General features: G+C 43.0%; 1 protein-coding gene across 1 annotated transcript; it reads right to left on the bottom strand.

The window, feature by feature from the left end:
* Nucleotides 1–14,182: 14,182 nt before the first annotated feature.
* Nucleotides 14,183–17,133, bottom strand: LOC144497955 (transmembrane protein 61-like). The gene is made up of 3 exons (XM_078219421.1): nt 16,790–17,133; nt 15,800–15,802; nt 14,183–14,492 (listed from the first exon to the last, which is right to left on the bottom strand). Exons 1-3 carry the CDS (start codon nt 17,131–17,133, stop codon nt 14,183–14,185), a joined length of 657 nt encoding a protein of 218 aa, XP_078075547.1.
* Between the last annotated feature and the right edge of the window lie 1,657 nt (nt 17,134–18,790).

Below are 18,790 nucleotides of genomic sequence, written 5' to 3' on the forward strand. Positions count from 1 at the left end.
AATAAGTGGGATTTACCACTGTATTTGATGGATTTATTCATTTCAGGAATGAGTGAAGTATTTAAAAGGAAAAATGGACATAGTGTTCAGGAACATAAATACCTTGAAGTCTCTAATTAGCTATTTGTATTCAAAATATTTAACCTTTCAAACTCTGGGTAATTTTAATATGCACACTCTTCCCTGTTGAACAGTTTGCACATAAAATCATAAAGTTGTAAAGCTTGTCTGATTTACTGATGGTTTTTGATATTTTGATATGAGATGCCAAAACTTGCCATTGCGCAATCGGAGTTGAATTAGTTCACCTTTTGTTCTATGTTCCATTTCCACTTATTTATAATGATAATAAAGCTGCCTCCTGTTTATCAGTCCACCTTACAGCCCTTAGGTTCTGTAGCTGGGAGCAGCAGGTAACTTTTAAACCTCTCCTGCATTTTAAACAATCTCGAGTGAAGAGATCATTAGTTCAAGGTGCACTCCAGAGACTGGAGTACATGATTTTGATTAACTATTTGGAGTCCAGCACAGTCAAAAGTACCGTCTGTCAGGTGAGATGTTCTACCAAGGACCCATCTGCCATGGCACTATTCTAACAGGAGCAACAAAATTCTCCCAGTATCCGGAATCTCTGATTCAGCATGAATAAACAGCCAGGAATTCTGTAAGTCCACTGGTAGATCGTACAGAAATGAATTCTCCCAACATCCTGGGGCCAATATTTGTGGGTAGCATGGTGGCACAGTGGTTAGCACTGCTGCCTCACAGTGCCAAGGACCCGGGTTTGATTCCAGCCTTGGGTCACCGTCTGTGTGGAGTTTGCACATTCTCCCCATGTCTGCGTGGGTTTCATCTGGGTGCTCCGGTTTCCTCCCACAGTCCAAAGGTGTGTGGGTTAGGTGGATTGGCCATGCTAAATTGCTCCTTAGTGCCAGGGGGACTAGCTAGGGTAAATGCGTGGGGTTTTGGGGATAGGACCTTAGTGGGATTGTAGTTAGTGCAGGCTCGATGGGCCGAATGGCCTCCTTCTGCACTGTAGAATTCTATTATTATATATTTATTTTTCTAATCTTTTATCTTACTGGTGCTTATGGGATTTTACAATGCACGATCTGACTGTCTCATTTCCCTATATAACAATACAATTGCACGTCAAAAGAACTTCATTGTGTGTAATGCTTTTTGGAATTCCTGCAAACGGCTCTATAAAACCAAGTTCTTCCTTTCTTAAAGGGCCACTACAATAATTCTAATATTGTACTAATTCAGTGAAAATATCATTTCAAGTCTGGTAGTATAGCAGTGCTGCGCAACCTGCGGTCTGGGGGCCACATGCGGCCCATCTGCGTTCTGAGTGCGGCCCATGAGACATTTTGTTGACTGTTTCTCCCACGCAAGGTTGCCACATTGTGCTGGTTTCCATCCACATAACTCTTTTCCTATTGGTATAACTGAAATGATACGCACATAAATCAGGGGCACGTGAAGTGAGGAGCATGCAGATTGCGCACAACATTGACTGCGAGAGCCATGTGCTCCCTCTGCATCTAATCAAGCGTAAATATTTCTGTTCTTACCGCTTAAAGTTGATGACAGTTCTATTAATATATAAATGATTAATTTTCTATAACTTATCATGAAATATTTGGCATGTATTAAGCACAGTGGTACAGTGGTTAGCACTGCTGCCTCATAGCGCCAGGGACCCGGGTTCGATTTCCAGCTTGGGTCACTGTCTGTGCGGAGTCTGCACGTTCTCCCCGTGTCTGCGTGGGTTTCCTCCGGCTGCTCCGGTTTCCTCCCACAATCCGAAAGATGTGCTGGTCAGGTGCATTGGCCACGCTAAATTCTCCCTCACTGTACCTGAACAGGCGTCAGGCGACTAGGGGATTTTCACAGTGACTTCATTGCAGTGTTAATGTAAGCCTACTTGCGACACCAATAAATAAACTTTAAAACTTTAAACTTATTGAAGTGTCATAGTTAGTGAACAAGCCTGATTTTAATCTCGCGGTCCACTGAGATGAAGGAGGGCCACTCACTAGCCTAGGTTGCCCGTGACTGTGGAATATTATTATGTTGCTGGTTTAATAATCCAGTGACCTGCACTAACAGTCCAGAGAAGGTGAGCTCAAATCCGACCATAACAACTTGAGAATGTAAATTCAGTTCAAACATAGCTGGAAATAAAGGCTTTTGGCGTTAAAAATGACCACAAAGCTGTCAAATTATTGTAAAAAACTAAGCATTTCACTAATGTCTATGAGTAATCTGTCCTCTAAATGACCTCAGATTCATGCCAAGGTGGTTGATCCTTAACTGCCCTCTGAGAAAGCCGAGCAAGTCATTCAGTTTTGTGAAACCACTAATTGGGCAGCTAGTGCTGAGCAATAAATGTTGGTATTGCCTTTGGCCTGAGAGTGAAAACAAAAATGTTCTGCTGCCTTGCAGTTTGTCAGATGCATTGTGATATGCTGCACTTATATTCCATTTTCTTGGTTGTGTTTTTGTGCACATCTGCAGGGCGATCAACTTTGTCATTTGGGAATCCCTTAAGAGTAGGACCATGACCTTCTGCTGTCCTGCCTGTGTGTACAGTGCAGTAATTCCCAGTGTTCTCCTGCTATCTCTGCGCAGACAGAGAAAGTTATAAAACCAGTGTTACCCTAGGATTCATAATGAAAGGTTTCTTATAGTCCTGTATAAAATTAGAGTTTATACTAAAACTACAGGGCCTCCTGTTTTAAATGAGAGGTTTTACAACTGCAGTGAATGCTGAAAAGCTCCACCTCTTTAATTACAATTATATTTCTGCCTTTTCCAAAAATATACTTTATTCATAAAATATCTGAAAGAAACATTACAAAACATTTCAAATTGTCATAACAGGAAAGTGCAAGATATTGATATTCTAGACAGAGATCATGATGCACTTTGACGTGTAGTGAGAACATTACAAATGTTTTACTATATTTGTTATAGAGATTACAATGCTGTTCAAATTATATACATTAGTCATGTTGTTTTTTTTTTAATAAAAAAATTTTTTTTTACTCCATCCTTAAAGTTACCAAGCCAATGCTCAGAATGGACCGGGGAAACCCCACTCCACTCCTTGCTTGCGCCAAAAACCGAATTCAAAATCCAGTTAAATCCAATTCATGGTCCCCACAAGGGAGACAAAAAAGATCCAAGCCAACAAGATAAAGCATTGCACCCCACCTTGGGCTTGATCTGACGCTTAATCTTAGCCAAAAGGCCGAGAAGCGATTGTTTTAAGACAGAGATTTCACAATTGCTGTCAATGTTAGCCCTGAGTTTCATTTGGGGCTGAGGTAAGTTAGTCATTGCCTCATTTTTAAACAGCTGACTGTTTGTTTGTATGTTTCTAAACTCTGTGGGTGAACATCTGGCTCATCAAATAAAATGTTTCTGATGGGAAGCAATCTCATCAAAGCAAAGTAACTTACAGGGATTTCATTACCAAGTCATCCCGCCTTCAATTTCAGAAGAGGCTGCAGAACTGTTTTTGGAGAAAGAGTCCAATAAGCGCTCTATATCCTCATCGGAAATTAAGGGTAGTCCTTTTTCATACTTTTGGACAATTAGTCACGATGCATGACCTTGGGTTGGAAAGTAAAAGGTCAAATAAAATAGGATTAATACATGAATATTAGTTTAAAAGTTACTTTGGATAAATTCACAGTAAAACATATTTTAGTGAGTCCATATGATATAGGAGCAGAATTTGACCACGTAGCCCATTAGTTTGCTCCGCTATTCAATCATGGCTGATAAGTTTCTAAACCCCATTCTCCTGTCTTTTCCCCATAATCTTTGATCCCCTTATCAATCAAGGCCCTATCTATCTCTGTCTTAAATACACTCAATAACCTGGCCTCCACAGCCTTCTGTGATAATGAATTCCATAGATATACCACCCTCTGGCTGAAGAAATTCCTCCTCATCTTGGTTCTAAAGGATCATCCCTTTACTCTGAGGCTGTGCCCTTGGATTTTAATCTCTCTGACTATTGGAAGCATCTTTCCTACATCCATCCAATCCAGGCCTTTCAGTGTTTTGAGTCAAAACTAGCCTGCAAAGCACAGCATGGTCAAATCCCTTCACAACAATGTAAAGTTACTGATAAGAAACACACACATCTAACAAGTGGTATTCCACAGTTTTTGCTATTACACTAGCATGTAAACTACAATACTAGCTCTGATAAATAAAACCACAACACAAAACACTAGGCCCCAAGCTTTATTATCTTGCTGGACACAATAACTTGACTAAACAACATTGACCAACATGACTGTAAAGTTAGGTAGGGTTTCAGGAATAAACTCAAAATAACATTTCCTAGAAATTAAACGGACACCCTCGTTATAATAGTTGGTCCTTTCACCAAGTATCGGATACTAATAAAGGGTGGTCTATGATTTGAACAAAGGAACATATTTCACAGTACCCTTAATTATGTAACCCCAAAATTCATTTGAAATATCTCAACCCAAATTTGAACCTTCAGATTCATTATGGAGACCCATTAGATGGACTTCAGACCTGTTCTGAGCCTAATGTATCTTACTTGGGAATTAAAGTAATAATACTCTAATGTTTGATGGAGATTCTTATTTACTGAGGGATATCCTTATTTACCTACTTGCATATTTATTTGCTTTCTCTTAGGTCTCTTACATTTGTGACTGATAAAGAAATTGCTGAGTTTTCATAGACAGAAGAACTAGTTATCTCTTCTTCTTGAGATTCAGTTAGCTTCATGAATTATACTCTTTGTATAACTACCGTATCGTATGCTTTCTTATTATTAAACATTTGTGTGTAAATTGTCTCACCATAACTTCTGTATCAAACACTCAGTGAACCCAACTCCTATTCCCTTAATGGTGGGGAAATATTTATCGAGGAGTTTTTTCAGAAGCTTTTTCCCAGGGTGGAAGCGTCAATTACTAGGGGCATATGTTTAAGGTGTGAGGGACAAAGTTTAAAGGAGATGAACCGAGGCAAGTTTTTCACACAAAGGGTGGTGAGTGCCTGGAACTCGCTGCCGGAGGAGGTAGTGGAAGCAGATACGATAGTGACTTTTAGGGGCGCCTTGACAAACACATGTAAAGGATGGGAATGGAGGGATATGGTCCCCGGAAGGGTAGGGGGCAGCATGGTTGGTGCTGGCTTGACGGGCCGAAGGGCCTGTTCCTGTGCTGTAATTTTCTTTGTTCTTTGAGTTAACCTGGACCCTTATAATATTCGAGAATATTGCAATCTAGCTAAAATAAGGTCAAACGCCTGGGTAATTTTTCTCCTTTGGCGAAGCAGCAATTAGATTCACTGGATCCAAACTGTGTTTGTGAATCCAGCTTCCTCTGGTTGATGTTGAGGGAAATTAATCGCGGATACATCTGATCTCGTAGCTTCAAAGTAAAGGGGCTGGGATTGTAAGAACAGCCACACGGTATCCTTCAGGAGTCGTCAATAGATATGAATGCTACACTGCACCATTTAATAGCTTGGTTATTGTCCCTTTAAGAAGTTTGATGTCCTATTAAAACTTGGAAACTACAGCAAAACCTTACATTAACATGTTTCATTGAGAATTAATAGTTTCAGCACCCCTCCCATGCCCTAGCTCAAGAGTACTTCAAATGATTTCCCTGGGTGTCAATAAGTAGCAAGGTACATTTTGCATCAGCGAAAGGGGTGGTGATGGCCTAGTGGTATTATCGCTAGACTATTAATCCAGAAACTCAGCTAATGTTCCGGGGACCCGGTTTCAAGTCCTGCCACAGCAGATGGTGGAACTTGAATTCAATTAAAAAAAAGTATCTGGAATTAAGAATCTACTGATGTCCATGAAACCATTGTCGATTGTCTGAAAATCCCATCTGGTTCGCTAATGTCTTTTAGGGAAGGAAATCTGCCATCCTTACAGAGTCTGGCCTACATGTGACTCCAGAGCCACAGCAATGTGGTTGACTCTCAACTGCCCTCCAAGGGCAACTAGGGATGGGCAATAAATGCTGGCCAGCCAGCCACGCCCCATGTACCATGAATGAATAAAAAAAACAACCTCCTCTCAAAGCAGACACCCAAATAGTATGTGAATGGTTAAAATTCTTGTGTGAAGAGCTGCTCTTCAAGGGTACAATTAACCCAATTATTTCAAGGCTATCTTAATTTTCATTCAAACCACAGAAGATAAAATAAGGTTGATAGATTACATGGTTAATAAAGTTGTTGTGAAAACACAGTTGAGTTAATCATAGTTTTCTCATTTAATTCCATTCCAGTGGAGGATGATAGCTGGCCAGATAGATTTTTAGCTAAAGTAATTTGGTTTGGGTAGTACTTTCTTCATGAACACAGCACTTAAGTGCTTTGAATCCTTATAATGTTACGTATGCACTGATTGTGGTCATTTTATTTCACTTCATGAAATAATTTTGGCATCAAACTAACAGGGTTTATTATCATTGCACTTTTCCACTGGTTGTAAAAGCACGATTGCATTAAATTCTAGGAGACCAAATGACATTCTGACAAATTATTATTGGATATATGTTCAATCTCACCACATTGGCAGTCATCAAGGGCCATCATATCCCACCCTCTCAATTTTCATTCCACTGTTTTCATTAGGATGACAATTAGACGGGTTGCTGATCCCTCCACTAAATGACTGCCCTCACACTGATGATGGAAATTGTCTCCTGCATTACAGGAAGTAACTGCCCTGAATTACATCCCACCTCAGATAAAACATCCTTTTTCTTCATCACCCCTTATGAGGAAGTTGTGTCACGTTGTCACTTACAGACGAATATAAAAGCAAAATACTGTGGAAGCTGGAAGAAGAGCCATACGGACTTGAAACGTTAACTCTGTATCTCTCCCCACAGATGCTGCCAGACCAGCTGTGCTTTTCCAGCATTTTCTGTTCTTGTGTCATTTACATATTATCTGCCCCAGCTGAAAGGAATTTAAATACAGATCCAGTATTAGTTCTGCTGCAAAATAGCAGTCTTTGAATAGTTAATTGTTCTGATTTTCATCTTCAAGGTGAATCAAGTAAAAACAGTTAAAAACTGGTGAACATTTAAAAACTGGTGAAAAACTGGGTGGCACGGTGGCACAGTGGTTGGCACTGCTGCCTCACAGCTCCCGGGACCCGGGTTCCATTCCAGCCTTGGATCACTGTCTGTGTGGTGTTTCATGTTTTCCCCATGTCTGCATGGGTTTCCATGATGTGGAGATGCCAGCGTTGGACTGGGGTAAACACAGTAAGAGTTTTAACAACACCAGGTTAAAGTCCAACAGGTTTATTTTGTAGCAAATGCCATTAGCTTTCGGAGCGCTGCTCCTTCGTCAGATGGAGTGGAAATGTGCTCTCAAACAGGGCACAGAGACACAAAATCAAGTTACAGAATACTGATTAGAATGCGAATCTTTACAGCTGATCAGGTCTTAAAGATATAGACAATTTGAGACACAAAATGATAGCATGCTGCTCCCCTGCCACATCCCTCTCGGGCTGGGTAATGCCTCCCCCTGGCCGCCACAGACATTGCCCCACCCCCACAACATTAGCTGCGGAGGCCACTCAATGAGAAAATGAAGCCATTGGTTCCCCAGAACCCACGAGCAATTCCCTCTCCTCCCCCACCCCACCCCTGCAGCCTGGGCTCCTCCTCAAATGCCTCCGGTATGTCAGAGCTCCTGAGAATGAAGCTGTCGTGCACACTGCCAGGGTGTCTCAAGCAGACGTGCATAATGTTCATATTGTGGTCACACACCAGTTGGACAGTTTAGGAATGGAACCCCTTTCTGTTGACGAACCTTCGTGGATTCTGCAGCGGGGCCTTGAGGGTGACATGGGTGCAGTCGATAGCCCCTATACATTAGGCATCCCCGCAATGGCCGCAAACCCTGCAGCCCGGGCATCTTGCTGGGCATGGTCCAGGTTAAATTTGATGTACTGCCCAGCCCGGGCATACAGGGATTCCGTGACCTGCTTGACACAGGTTTGCACAGCTGACTGGGAAATGCCACATACAATTCTGCTCGGGGTCTGGAAGGAGCCAGTAGCATAAAAGTGTAGAGCGGCCGTCAACTTGACAGCCACCGAGAGTGGGTGCCCTCCCACCCCGAGGTGCCAGGTCCTGCAACAGGTGGCACAGGTGTTTCCTTTCAGAGGCGGAGACGTCGACGGCACACGGTGTCCGACATCTGTTCAAATGACACTTGTGCACGGAACTGCCGGGATCTCTGCCCCCTCCTTCTCTTGCATTCCCCCCCACCCCGGCAAATGGTGACCACCTCCTGTCTCTAGAGGTCGTCTCCCTCTAATTCTGCAAGTGGGAAGGCCCGAGCCTCCTGTGCCCACAATTCTTCCTCTTGCTCCCCCTCCTCAGCTCCAGCAGCAACCAAATGAACAGCAAGATCAATCGGTTGCATCGCGTCACTCTGAAGGCGGTGGTGGAGTTGGAGATGGAGAGGAACACATCTTAGAATCTTAGAAACCCTCCAGCACAGAGAAAGGCCATTCGGCCCATTGAGTCTGCACCAACCACAATCCCACCCAGGCCCTACCCCCATATCCACCCACTAATCCCTCTAACCTACGCATCCCAGGACACTAAGGACAATTTTAGCATGGCCAATCAACCGAACCCGCACATCTTTGGACTGTGGGAGGAAACCGGAGCACCCGGAGGAAACCCACACAGACACGAAGAGAATGTGCAAACTCCACACAGACAGGAACCCAAGCCGGGAATCGAACCTAGGTCCCTGGAGCTGTGAAGCAGCAGTGCTAACCACTGTGCTACCGTGCCGCTAACACATGTAGAAGTTAAGGAACGCTGCTTGTTCCTAGCCCAGCAACAGTCACTGTTCATATTGCCCATTCCCCCACCCACATGTTCCCCAGAATCACAGCTCCTTGAAAAGTTCAGAGGCAGCTGCAGTGCAATTTGCAAGGGCTTTGTGAACACCCTTCAGCTTGAAGAGTGCTGAGTGCATTAGGACCCAGCAGCATCCACAAGACCGGAGGTCAGTGCTGAGACCCAGGTCCGTGCTGCAAATCAGACATCGGACACCCTGCTAAGCAACAACACCCCCACCCCCCCAACACACTCGCAGAGTCCCCCCCCCCCGGGACCCGAGAAACAAAATGGCTGCAATGAAAGGACCCATAAGCAGCAGAGAGCCATCAGGCATTGCACACTTATCTCCTCACTAACCCTCACTGACAGAGCGCCCGAATCGGACTTTTATAGAGCATGTCTGTTTCACGCCAATTCTGGATTGGCAAACGCGGTGGTAAAGGGGGAAGTGCTGGTAATGTTGGGTGTGCTGTCTATTGAAATGCATGCAAATACATTTAAATGGTCGTCGCAACCGTTTAGGGTGATTTTCAGATCGCGGCCATTTTCGGGCCTTGGTATAGGGGGAACCAGCGTGGAGGCAGGCGCGGATCACGTTACTCACCTCACGCCCGACTTTACCAAGTTTTCGCACCGAAAATGGACGCAACGCGATGGTAAAATCGGGCCCTAAGTCTTCAGGTAACACAGTAATATTTGAAATAACTTATGAGTGGCCGGTATCATTTCAACAAACTGATTTATTTATAATGGTTTGCAATATTCAGGCCGGTACTTCCCAGTGCAGAGTATTCATCCCGAGGGCTGGTGACCAGGACACTCCACATTATGTGTCTCAGTAGAGGTCCCTGATTGGAAACCCTAAATAGGCCTCACTTAGGGAGCTCATAATCCAGCAGTTCCAACTCATGGATCTCGTTGAAGTCATTACAATATTGTGGTTACTTTACTGGACTAGTGACCCAGAAGCCTGGATTAATGATCCCGAGAGCTGAGCTCAAATCCAACCACAGTAACTAGGGAATTTGGAATTCTGTTAATTAGATAAAATCTGAGATAAAAAGTATCAATTTCAGTGACCATGTAACCAGATTGTAATATATAAATAGGACAAATGGTTCACTGGTGCCCTTAAGGGAAACAAAACCACCATCCTTACCTGATCTGTCTAATATGTGACTCCAGTCCCACGGCAATGTGATTAACTCTTAACTGCCCTCTGAAATGGGAAGCCAGCCAGTTGTACCAGTGAAAGCAACTGGGGATTGAAACAAATACTGAATGCCAATTGGTGCAAACACAAAATGGCAGCAGAAAAATATCCACAACAGGGATGATAAGCAGTAGCTAAACATTTTGCATGCTTGTATAGACTTGAAATGATCTTCCACCTGAAAGATGGTCCATAGTGCAGCACTTTCTGGAAATTAGAGCAGGCACTTCCATGCATAAATTGTAACATGTTAAAGAAACTCCTTTGCCACAATGGAAATTTAAGGAAAGTTCAAGAAAACCTGTCTATGTGAATGATCTCCCCCTGTGACACCCTGGTCCACCCCTCCATCACCCTCCAACCCTTCTCACGGCACCTTCCCATGAAACCGCAGAAGGTGCAACACCTGTTCATTTACCTCCTCCCTCCTCACTGTCCCAGGGCCCAAACACTCCTTTCAGGTAGATAAAACTCAAGTTCCACGTGAATGATGCACTTGGATGTTTTCTGTGGCAAAGCGTGGTTCACATGTAATGTGTAGGTGTGACAATTCACAAATATAAAAAAAAAACAATACTTGAGACACAATCTGTAGAGTAAATCAATGGTCTTTATTGTAAATCTGTGTGTCAAACATATTTGGAGAGGCAGAAGATACAACAATCCTTGACACAATAGGCTGGATTTTAACTTCATTTGTCTGGGGAGTTCCTGCTCTACCCCAGAAAGTAAGAAGTTTAACAACACCGGGTTAAAGTCCAACAGGTTTATTTGGTAGCAAAAGCCACAAGCTTTTGGAGCCTTCAGCCTTCAGGTGAATCCGAAAGCTTGTGGCTTTTGCTACCAAATAAACCTGTTGGACTTTAACCTGGTGTTGTTAAACTTCTTACTGTGTTTACCCCAGTCCAATGCCAGCATCTCCACATCATGACTACCCCAGAAATCCAGTTCATTAAAATGTTGTAAGACCTCAACAGGACTCTGGGCAACTGGTTGGGGTTTCCTTCATGAATTTTTTTGCTTTTTTAATTTATTGTCACAAGTAGGCTTACATTAACACTGCATTGAAGTTACTGTGACAATCCCCTAGTCGTCACACGCCGGCGGCACCTGTTCGGGTACATTGAGGGAGACTTTAGCATGCCCAATGCATCTAACCAGCACGTTTTGATATCATAGCATCATAGAATCCCTACTGTGCAGAAAGAAGCCATTTGGCCCATCAAGTCTGCACCGACTCACCAACACAGCATCCTACCCAGCCACACCTCTTATTCCATATGTAGTAATTGTTGTAGGAAATATGGTAACCAATTTGCACGCAGCAATTTCTCACAAACAGCAATGAAATAAGTGATCAGATCACCAGTTTGAGAAATGGTTGAAAGATAATTGTTGGCCAGGATGCCTGGAGAAGACCCATTCTTCTTTTTAAATAAAGAAACGGGATCATTCATGTCTCATCTGGAAAGTGATTGAATTTCACAAAATTCATACACAAAAGTGAGATTTGGTGGGAAGTAATAGACAGATGTTGAAAACATGTGTCTCCATCAAGGGATATGGGCAGGGGGAAGGGGGATTAGGATATTGAATTTGATAATCAGCCGTGATCACAACGAATGGTGGAGCAGGCTCGAAGGGCCAAATGGCCTACTCCTGCTTCTAGTTCCTATGTTTCTATGAGGGCCACAAGTAAATAGTGAATAGAATAAAGGTCTTCATTGAGGAGACTATTAAAGAAAATGGAGTAATAGTAGAATCATTTACTTTGATATGCAATGCACAGAATGCTAGAGTGTATCAGAGCAGTAGAATAAAAGGCTACTGTTATATGAAGGCTCTCAAACTACCTTGTTCACTTTTGGTCACACTTTACAGCCTAAACATAGAAAAGCCTTTTTTTGCATTCGAGAAAAAAGGAGGCTCCAAAGGGACATCATTGAAGTATATAAAATATTAAGTTCTATAGGTAAGGTAAATCCAAAATTTACTAGACAGTATGCTGAGACATTAGGGTCAGGGATTATAAAGGTCAATCAGGAAACATTTCATTTCCGAAAGAGTGGTAAACATTTGAAATCCATCAAAGCAGGCCATTGTAAGCCATTCCGGCCTAACCCATCCATTAGAAACTGAAAGGTGTAAATTGAGAGTGTTAGGATGAACTTGGATCCGTTGAATGGTCTTTTTCTCATCCTTACATGCACCACAAACTATGGAATCATGTTCTTTAGAAATTTAGGTTAACATTGTATGAGATGAACTAGAAATAGGTTCTCTCATGTCGTATTACACCTCTTCCCCTTTCAAAACCGCTTGTTATAATCAGACTCGTGGCGTAATGGTAACTGGTTTTCTGAAAAAAGGTACTACATCACAGCACTGAATTTGTGCTCTGACAACACAGCATAATAACTACTCCTAAAATCAACGCCACGTTATTTAGCCTCAGGCAAGTTCCATGGTTTAATAAAAACATTGTGAAGAGCTACAATCTTCCGAATAACATTTCAACAATCTATCATTAAGTTAAAATAGCATTTATGATTGGAAACTAGAATCCTGAATGGCAAACTTAGGAAGCAAAAAGAACCCTTATTAACCTGTGACAATCAAAGTGAATTTGAAATTGAGTTCGCTTGGATATTGAGGGCCATATTTTCGCTACTGAGACAGGTAGTGCAGATCAGAGAACAGTGTTTGCTCCAAGGGGGTATAGTGTGAGGTGGATAGAGTCAGGCCTGCCAACCCTGGAAGCAGAGTATAGGTGACCACAGGGGTTGGCGAGTGCCAAAGCAGGCTGGTTCCCTGGGATTTTATCCCAGTTGTTTAAAAATTGTTAGGTTCTCTAGCCCTCATATCCCCTCACTTCCCACCAAAGCCCATGGCCGCTCATTGTTCCCATGCCATCTCTGTGACAACTTATAGCCCCCACTGATTCTCATGCCCCCTTGTAGCTCCCATGCCAACTCCATTGCCAATCACCAGGTTTCCACCATGGACAGACTTCAGGAGCCATGTGGAGAAGAAAAAAAATCATTTTTTAGTTTTATTTATTTATTAGTGTCACAAGTAGGCTTACATTAACACTGCAATTAAGTTACTGTGAAAATCCCCACACTCCGGCGCCTGTTTGGGTACACTGAGGGAGAATTTAGCATGGCCAATGCACCTAACCAGCACGTCTTTCAGACTGTGGAAGGAAATCGGAGCACCCGGAGGAAACCCACGCATACATTGGGAGAACGTGCAGACTCCACACAGACAGTGACCCAAGCTGGGAATCGAAGCTGGGTCCCGGAACCTTCTAACAATCTAAGACAGCTTTTATTTATATACACTTGATAATGAAAATGTCCCATTCATGAAACCCATTCAAAGATTTTAAATCTCCTCAAGTGGTCAATTTCTTATAAAAACAAACTTCTATTCGGACCCTACATAAAAGACAGCTAATCCTTTAATACCATCTTTATGCAGTCAATTAAGCTAAGAACTTAGAACTCCCTGCTGAGGTGATTGTAGCTTTTGAAACTCAGCTAAACATTCATGATTATTTATTAATCGCCCTTGGGGAAATATGAACAAAGAGCTCTTCAAAACTGCACCAAAAGGTGTTAATGTTTTTTCTAACGTACACCAGTTGGGCTATCAATCAAAGCAGTCGAGCAGAGGGTTTTTTTTTAAACCTCTAATTGCAGTCTATTTTTTCAAGTTTAAAGATCGGGGAATTAAATTTAAGATCATGACACTTAAAGGGACCTTATCAAGAGTATCTAGGTCTACTCCATCAATTTGTGATTCCCACACTGCTGGTTAAGACACTTTAGGTCTCAGAATTTTTGGACTCAGTGCTAAGTTGAAATGGTCCTACTGAGTTTAGGTTCCCACTGTATGATTCACACCCCACCCCCTTCTCCCTGCCTGCAAAAAATTGGAACTTTTGGAAATTAGGCAAGATTTCCACACCTAAGTCATGCTCACCATTTTTAACAGTCTACGGAGTCTTCCCAAATCTGAGGAAAATTTTTGTCCTCTCTCATCCAGTCATTGATTATCAAATATGCATGCGGAGATTCTCATAGCTGGGTGGAGGGGTCGAGTAGGTAGCAGATGTCAGAGAACCTGCCACCATCCCTTCCTGATGCAAAATCTGAGTCGGCGCTCTCTGTGATAGTGCACTATCAGACAAACTGCGTTTACAAGGTGCAAGTCGAACTCTACCAACATTTGTTAGCATTTCATATGATGGTGGAAGATCTGGGTCTCTGGGTGGCAGTGGAATCAGAAGATTGCTGGATGGTACCATCACCACTGGTCTGCAGCTGAGAGCCTCATTGTATGATGGAACTCGAAAGTTGTCAGGACTAATAGAAAAGAAAAACACAACAAATGTTAAAGATAAAGTTGAGTTTTCACCACAAAGATTTTGATGGTCATTTGCAGTTACTGGAATTGGGGTGATGATGCTAGTAAATGATACAGTTTACCACTTTTTACATTCATAATCTGTGATGGTGTAAGTGTGAACAGTCTGTGAGCATTTTAGTAAAGGCAATATATGAAGATAGGTCACACATGGTACAGTGGTTAGCACTGCTGCCTCACAACGCCAGGGGCCCAGGTTCAGTTCCCAGCTTGGGTCACTGTCTGTGCAGAGTCTGCATGTTCTCCCCGTGTCTGGGTGGGTTTCCTCCAGGTGCTCCGGTTTCCTCTCTCAGTCCAAATGACATGCTGGTTTAGGTGCATTGGCCATGCTAAATTCTCCCTCAGTGTACCCGAAGGAATGTGGCAACTAGTGGATTTTCACAGTAACTTCATTGCAGTGTTAATGTAAGCCTACTTGTGACATTAATAAATAAACTTAAACATCAGTTGTGATTATCATTGAATGGTACAAAAGGATCAAGGGCTAAATCACCTATTCATTTTCCTATGTTCCCATGTATATGAGTATGGGACTTTGTGTGGATGTGTTGGTGTGGATCATCTATTAATGTGTTGGTGAGGGTGGTTTTGGGTGCGAGGATGACATTGTGCAGGCATGTTGGCGTGCACAGTTTATGAGTATGTACATGTGAAAGGTGCTTATATGTGTCCAGTTCAGGGTGTTATGTGTCTGCTGCTGATGCTTCTGCTTTAAAAATTAGAGTTCAAATTACTATTTTCACTGCATTTTTGACTATATTTTGCCTTTTTTAATTTTATAATGCCAATCTGAACCTATTTAAAATGAATAGGTTCCCACCTGTAACCAAAAGAGAAAATCCTGGAAAATCTCAGCAGGTCTGGCAGCATCTGTAAGGAGAGAAAAGAGCTGACGTTTCGAGTCCAGATAACCTTTTGTCAAAGGTTTTGTCTGTACCAACTCTCCAACAGAACATCTTACCGAGGCCCTATCCCTGTAACTCCACATATTTACCCTGCTAATCGCCCTAACCTATACATCTTGGGACACTAAAGGGTAATTTAGCATCGCTAATCCATCTAACCCGCACATTTTTGGACTATGGGAGTTAATCCAGAGGAAACATACGCAGACACGGAGAAAACATGCAAACTTCACACAGACAGTCACCCAAGGTTGGAATCGAACTCGGGTCCCAACCTTTGACAAAGGGTCATCTGGACTCAAAACATCAGCTCTTTTCTCTCCTTATGGATTTTGCCAGACCTGCTGAGATTTTCCAGCATTTTCTCTTTTGGTTTCAGATTCCTGCATCCGCAGTAATTTGCTTTTATCCAGGTTCTTACCTGTGCTAGTATTGGGAAATCAATATAATGCCATTTTTATTATCAAAGCAGACTGGCAATTTTTCAGCATTAACATGTAGGTGCCTAAAGATCTTGCTGAAGACTGTGGGCCAAAATGGAAAAAAAGTGAGGATGCCCTAGTGTCTCATGTCTGTCAGTATCCGAGGCATGTTTACTATTCACCATTATAGAAAATCTCACTGGCGTCTGACTATTTTGACTTTTTTTGGGACATTTAAAATCCATAGAATTATAGAATCCCTACAGTACAGAAGGAGGCCATTCAGCCCATCAAGTCTGCACGGACTCTCCATCAGAGCATCTTACCCATGCCCTATCCCTGTAATCCCGCATATTTACCCTGCTAATCGCCCTAACTTACACATCCTGCGACACTAGAGGGCAATTTAGCATGGCCAATCCATCTAACACGCACATCTTTGGACCGTGGGAGTTAACTGGAACACCCAGAGGAAACCCATGCAGACACGGAGAGAATGTGCAAACTCCACACTGACAGTCACCCAAGGCTGCAATCGAACCCAGGTCCCTGGTGCTGTGTTCTCACAACCCCTCAAAAAATAACCCAAACATTTCTTCACTTTTGAAATTATCTGCCATTTACTGAACATGAGCAGCTACCCAATAGAAACCGCCCAAAAAGGCAAGTAAAGAGACATTAGGGGTGGGATTTTATGGTCTCACTCGAGCGAGACCGGAAATTCCCGCCCAAGGTCAACGGACATTTCCGCTCTGATTCTGTGGTGGGCAGAGTGGTAGAATTCCGGTGTATAGCTCAAAGTATTATTTCTGTCTCAGTGTCCATGGGGAGGAAAACAGTACCTCCCGTACCATGGCCATGAATCCAATTGGGATTTATTGTGTTGGACCTATCTGCTGTTTGTCTTACCTGTGCCGATACTTTGCTCTCCATTCCATGGTGTTAAAATATACTGTTGTTCTACTCCAATGTCTGTAACCCCTGGACATTTGCCTATTCACCTTTGCAGACCAGAGCAGGCCAAAAAAAAGCAAGAATCCTCCAATCAGGCAGAACAAAACACTGATTGATCTCAGTAAGGGGTTTAGTGAGGTTTGCTGGATGGCTGCCACCACGTCCTCATCGGGTGGCGCTGTTGGACTTTCCGTGGAATCTGGCTTTTCATCGTTCCACCACACAAAGCAAATGGCGCCAGACACGAGAAGCACGGCCCCTCCAATGGTGACTCTGTTGCGCATGCGAGCGTATGCCATGTATGTTGGTCACAAAGCTCAAAGTTGAATGGAACCAGAACTCCAGCTTGCAACAAATTAGTTTTCTTGAAGATTCTGGATCAGTCTGTCGAAGAATTAATTGCTGTAATGCAGAGGGAGATTAATCAGTCAGAAACCCAGACTTCATAAGGTGATACCAAATCAAATAATCGGATTCCACTTAATAACATTAAGCTGTGTGGAGTTTGCACATTCTCCTTGTGTCTGCGTGGGTTTCCTCCGGGTGCTCCGGTTTCCTCCCACAGTCCAAAGATGTGCGGGTTAGGTTGATTGGCCGTGCTAAAAAGAAAATTGCCCTTAGTGTCCTGGGATGCGTAGGTTAGAGGGATTCATGGGTAAATCTGTAGGGATATGGGAGTAGGGCCTGGGTGGGATTGTGGTCGGTGCAGACTCGATGGGCCGAATGGCCTCTTTCTGTACTGTAGTGTTTCTATGAACATTACTAGAAATGGCCTTAAAACAGAAAAAAGATAGAAGTTAGGAAAGGCCATTTGAAACCACACTTAAAAGATCCCCGGCACTATCTAAAAGGAGAGGAAGAGGGCACTGACCATTTATTCCTTCATCAACATCACACTAATGGATTATCATTTGTGTAAACTTGCTGTGTGGAAAGATATGCTGCTACATTTCTTACATTACAACAGTGACTAATAGCTGGATCTAATGCAGCTTGCTCATGGCGGGATGTCAATTAGACTCATTATTGAGTGACTTGACCCCAGTTATCCCTGAGCCCGACTGGAATTTCATGGTGGCTCAGGGATAAATGCTAGTGGCACAGCTTTCCTGTGCCTTCCAAAGATCACCCAGTAAACTCTAGGTGAGACTATGAGTGAACAACAGCAGTCTGCTATTAGTAGAGCTTCAGCTACAGGTGGAGCTGTTTCTTCCTTTCAGAGGAGCATAGTGAGTATCCAGGGCAGGTCTACAAAGAAGAAGATTGATCCAGCAACCATTATATCAGTCTAGGTATCTTTCATGAAAACCCAAGTTACTGCAATCTATGCACTGGACTGCAGTGTGTCCTCTGTAATGACCTCAACGAGACCCATCAGGTTTGCTTCTTGGAATATGAGCTCCCTGATGCAGGTAACGATTGCCTGCCTAATCAGGGAGTCTCACCTGAATACATATTGAGGAGTGTCAGGACTATTGACACTCTGGATTCTGACTTTGTACCTGAAGCAGCCTTAGGAGTGGAGATAAATTTGTAAATAAAGGGAATCTGGTGAAGGGACACCGGCCTCTGAGGAGTTATTTCACCTCCTAGATGTATTGCCTGACAGAAAAATTGGGACAAATGAGATCAGACATGTTCCAGGGCTGCCAATCCATGACTGACATTGTTAGATCAGTTCTCACATTGATCACGTGGTGGCATTAAGGCTATGCTGAGGGGGTGTGACAGGGCCTTTGATAATGGAAGCTGCATACTCTCTGGTCTGCACTACACCTTTAATTCCATCTACCTAATCCATTGACTGCTATCGAACTCAAAATCATCCTCCAATAGCAGCCAGAAAACTTGGAAAGGGGCTTCGATTCCTCAGGACTGTCAATCCTCCTCCGACACCTCTCCACCATTATCAAGTTTGTAGAGAATCTTGTAATGTTAACCATCAACACACGCCCA

This window comes from Mustelus asterias, chromosome 8 (assembly GCF_964213995.1).
Source record: "Mustelus asterias chromosome 8, sMusAst1.hap1.1, whole genome shotgun sequence".
Classification (NCBI taxonomy): Eukaryota; Metazoa; Chordata; class Chondrichthyes; order Carcharhiniformes; family Triakidae; genus Mustelus; species Mustelus asterias.

Coding starts and splice junctions, on each gene's coding strand:
- LOC144497955 (XM_078219421.1), bottom strand. CDS start 17,133: ATGGCATACGCTCGCATGCGCAACAGAGTCACCATTGGAGGGGCCGTG.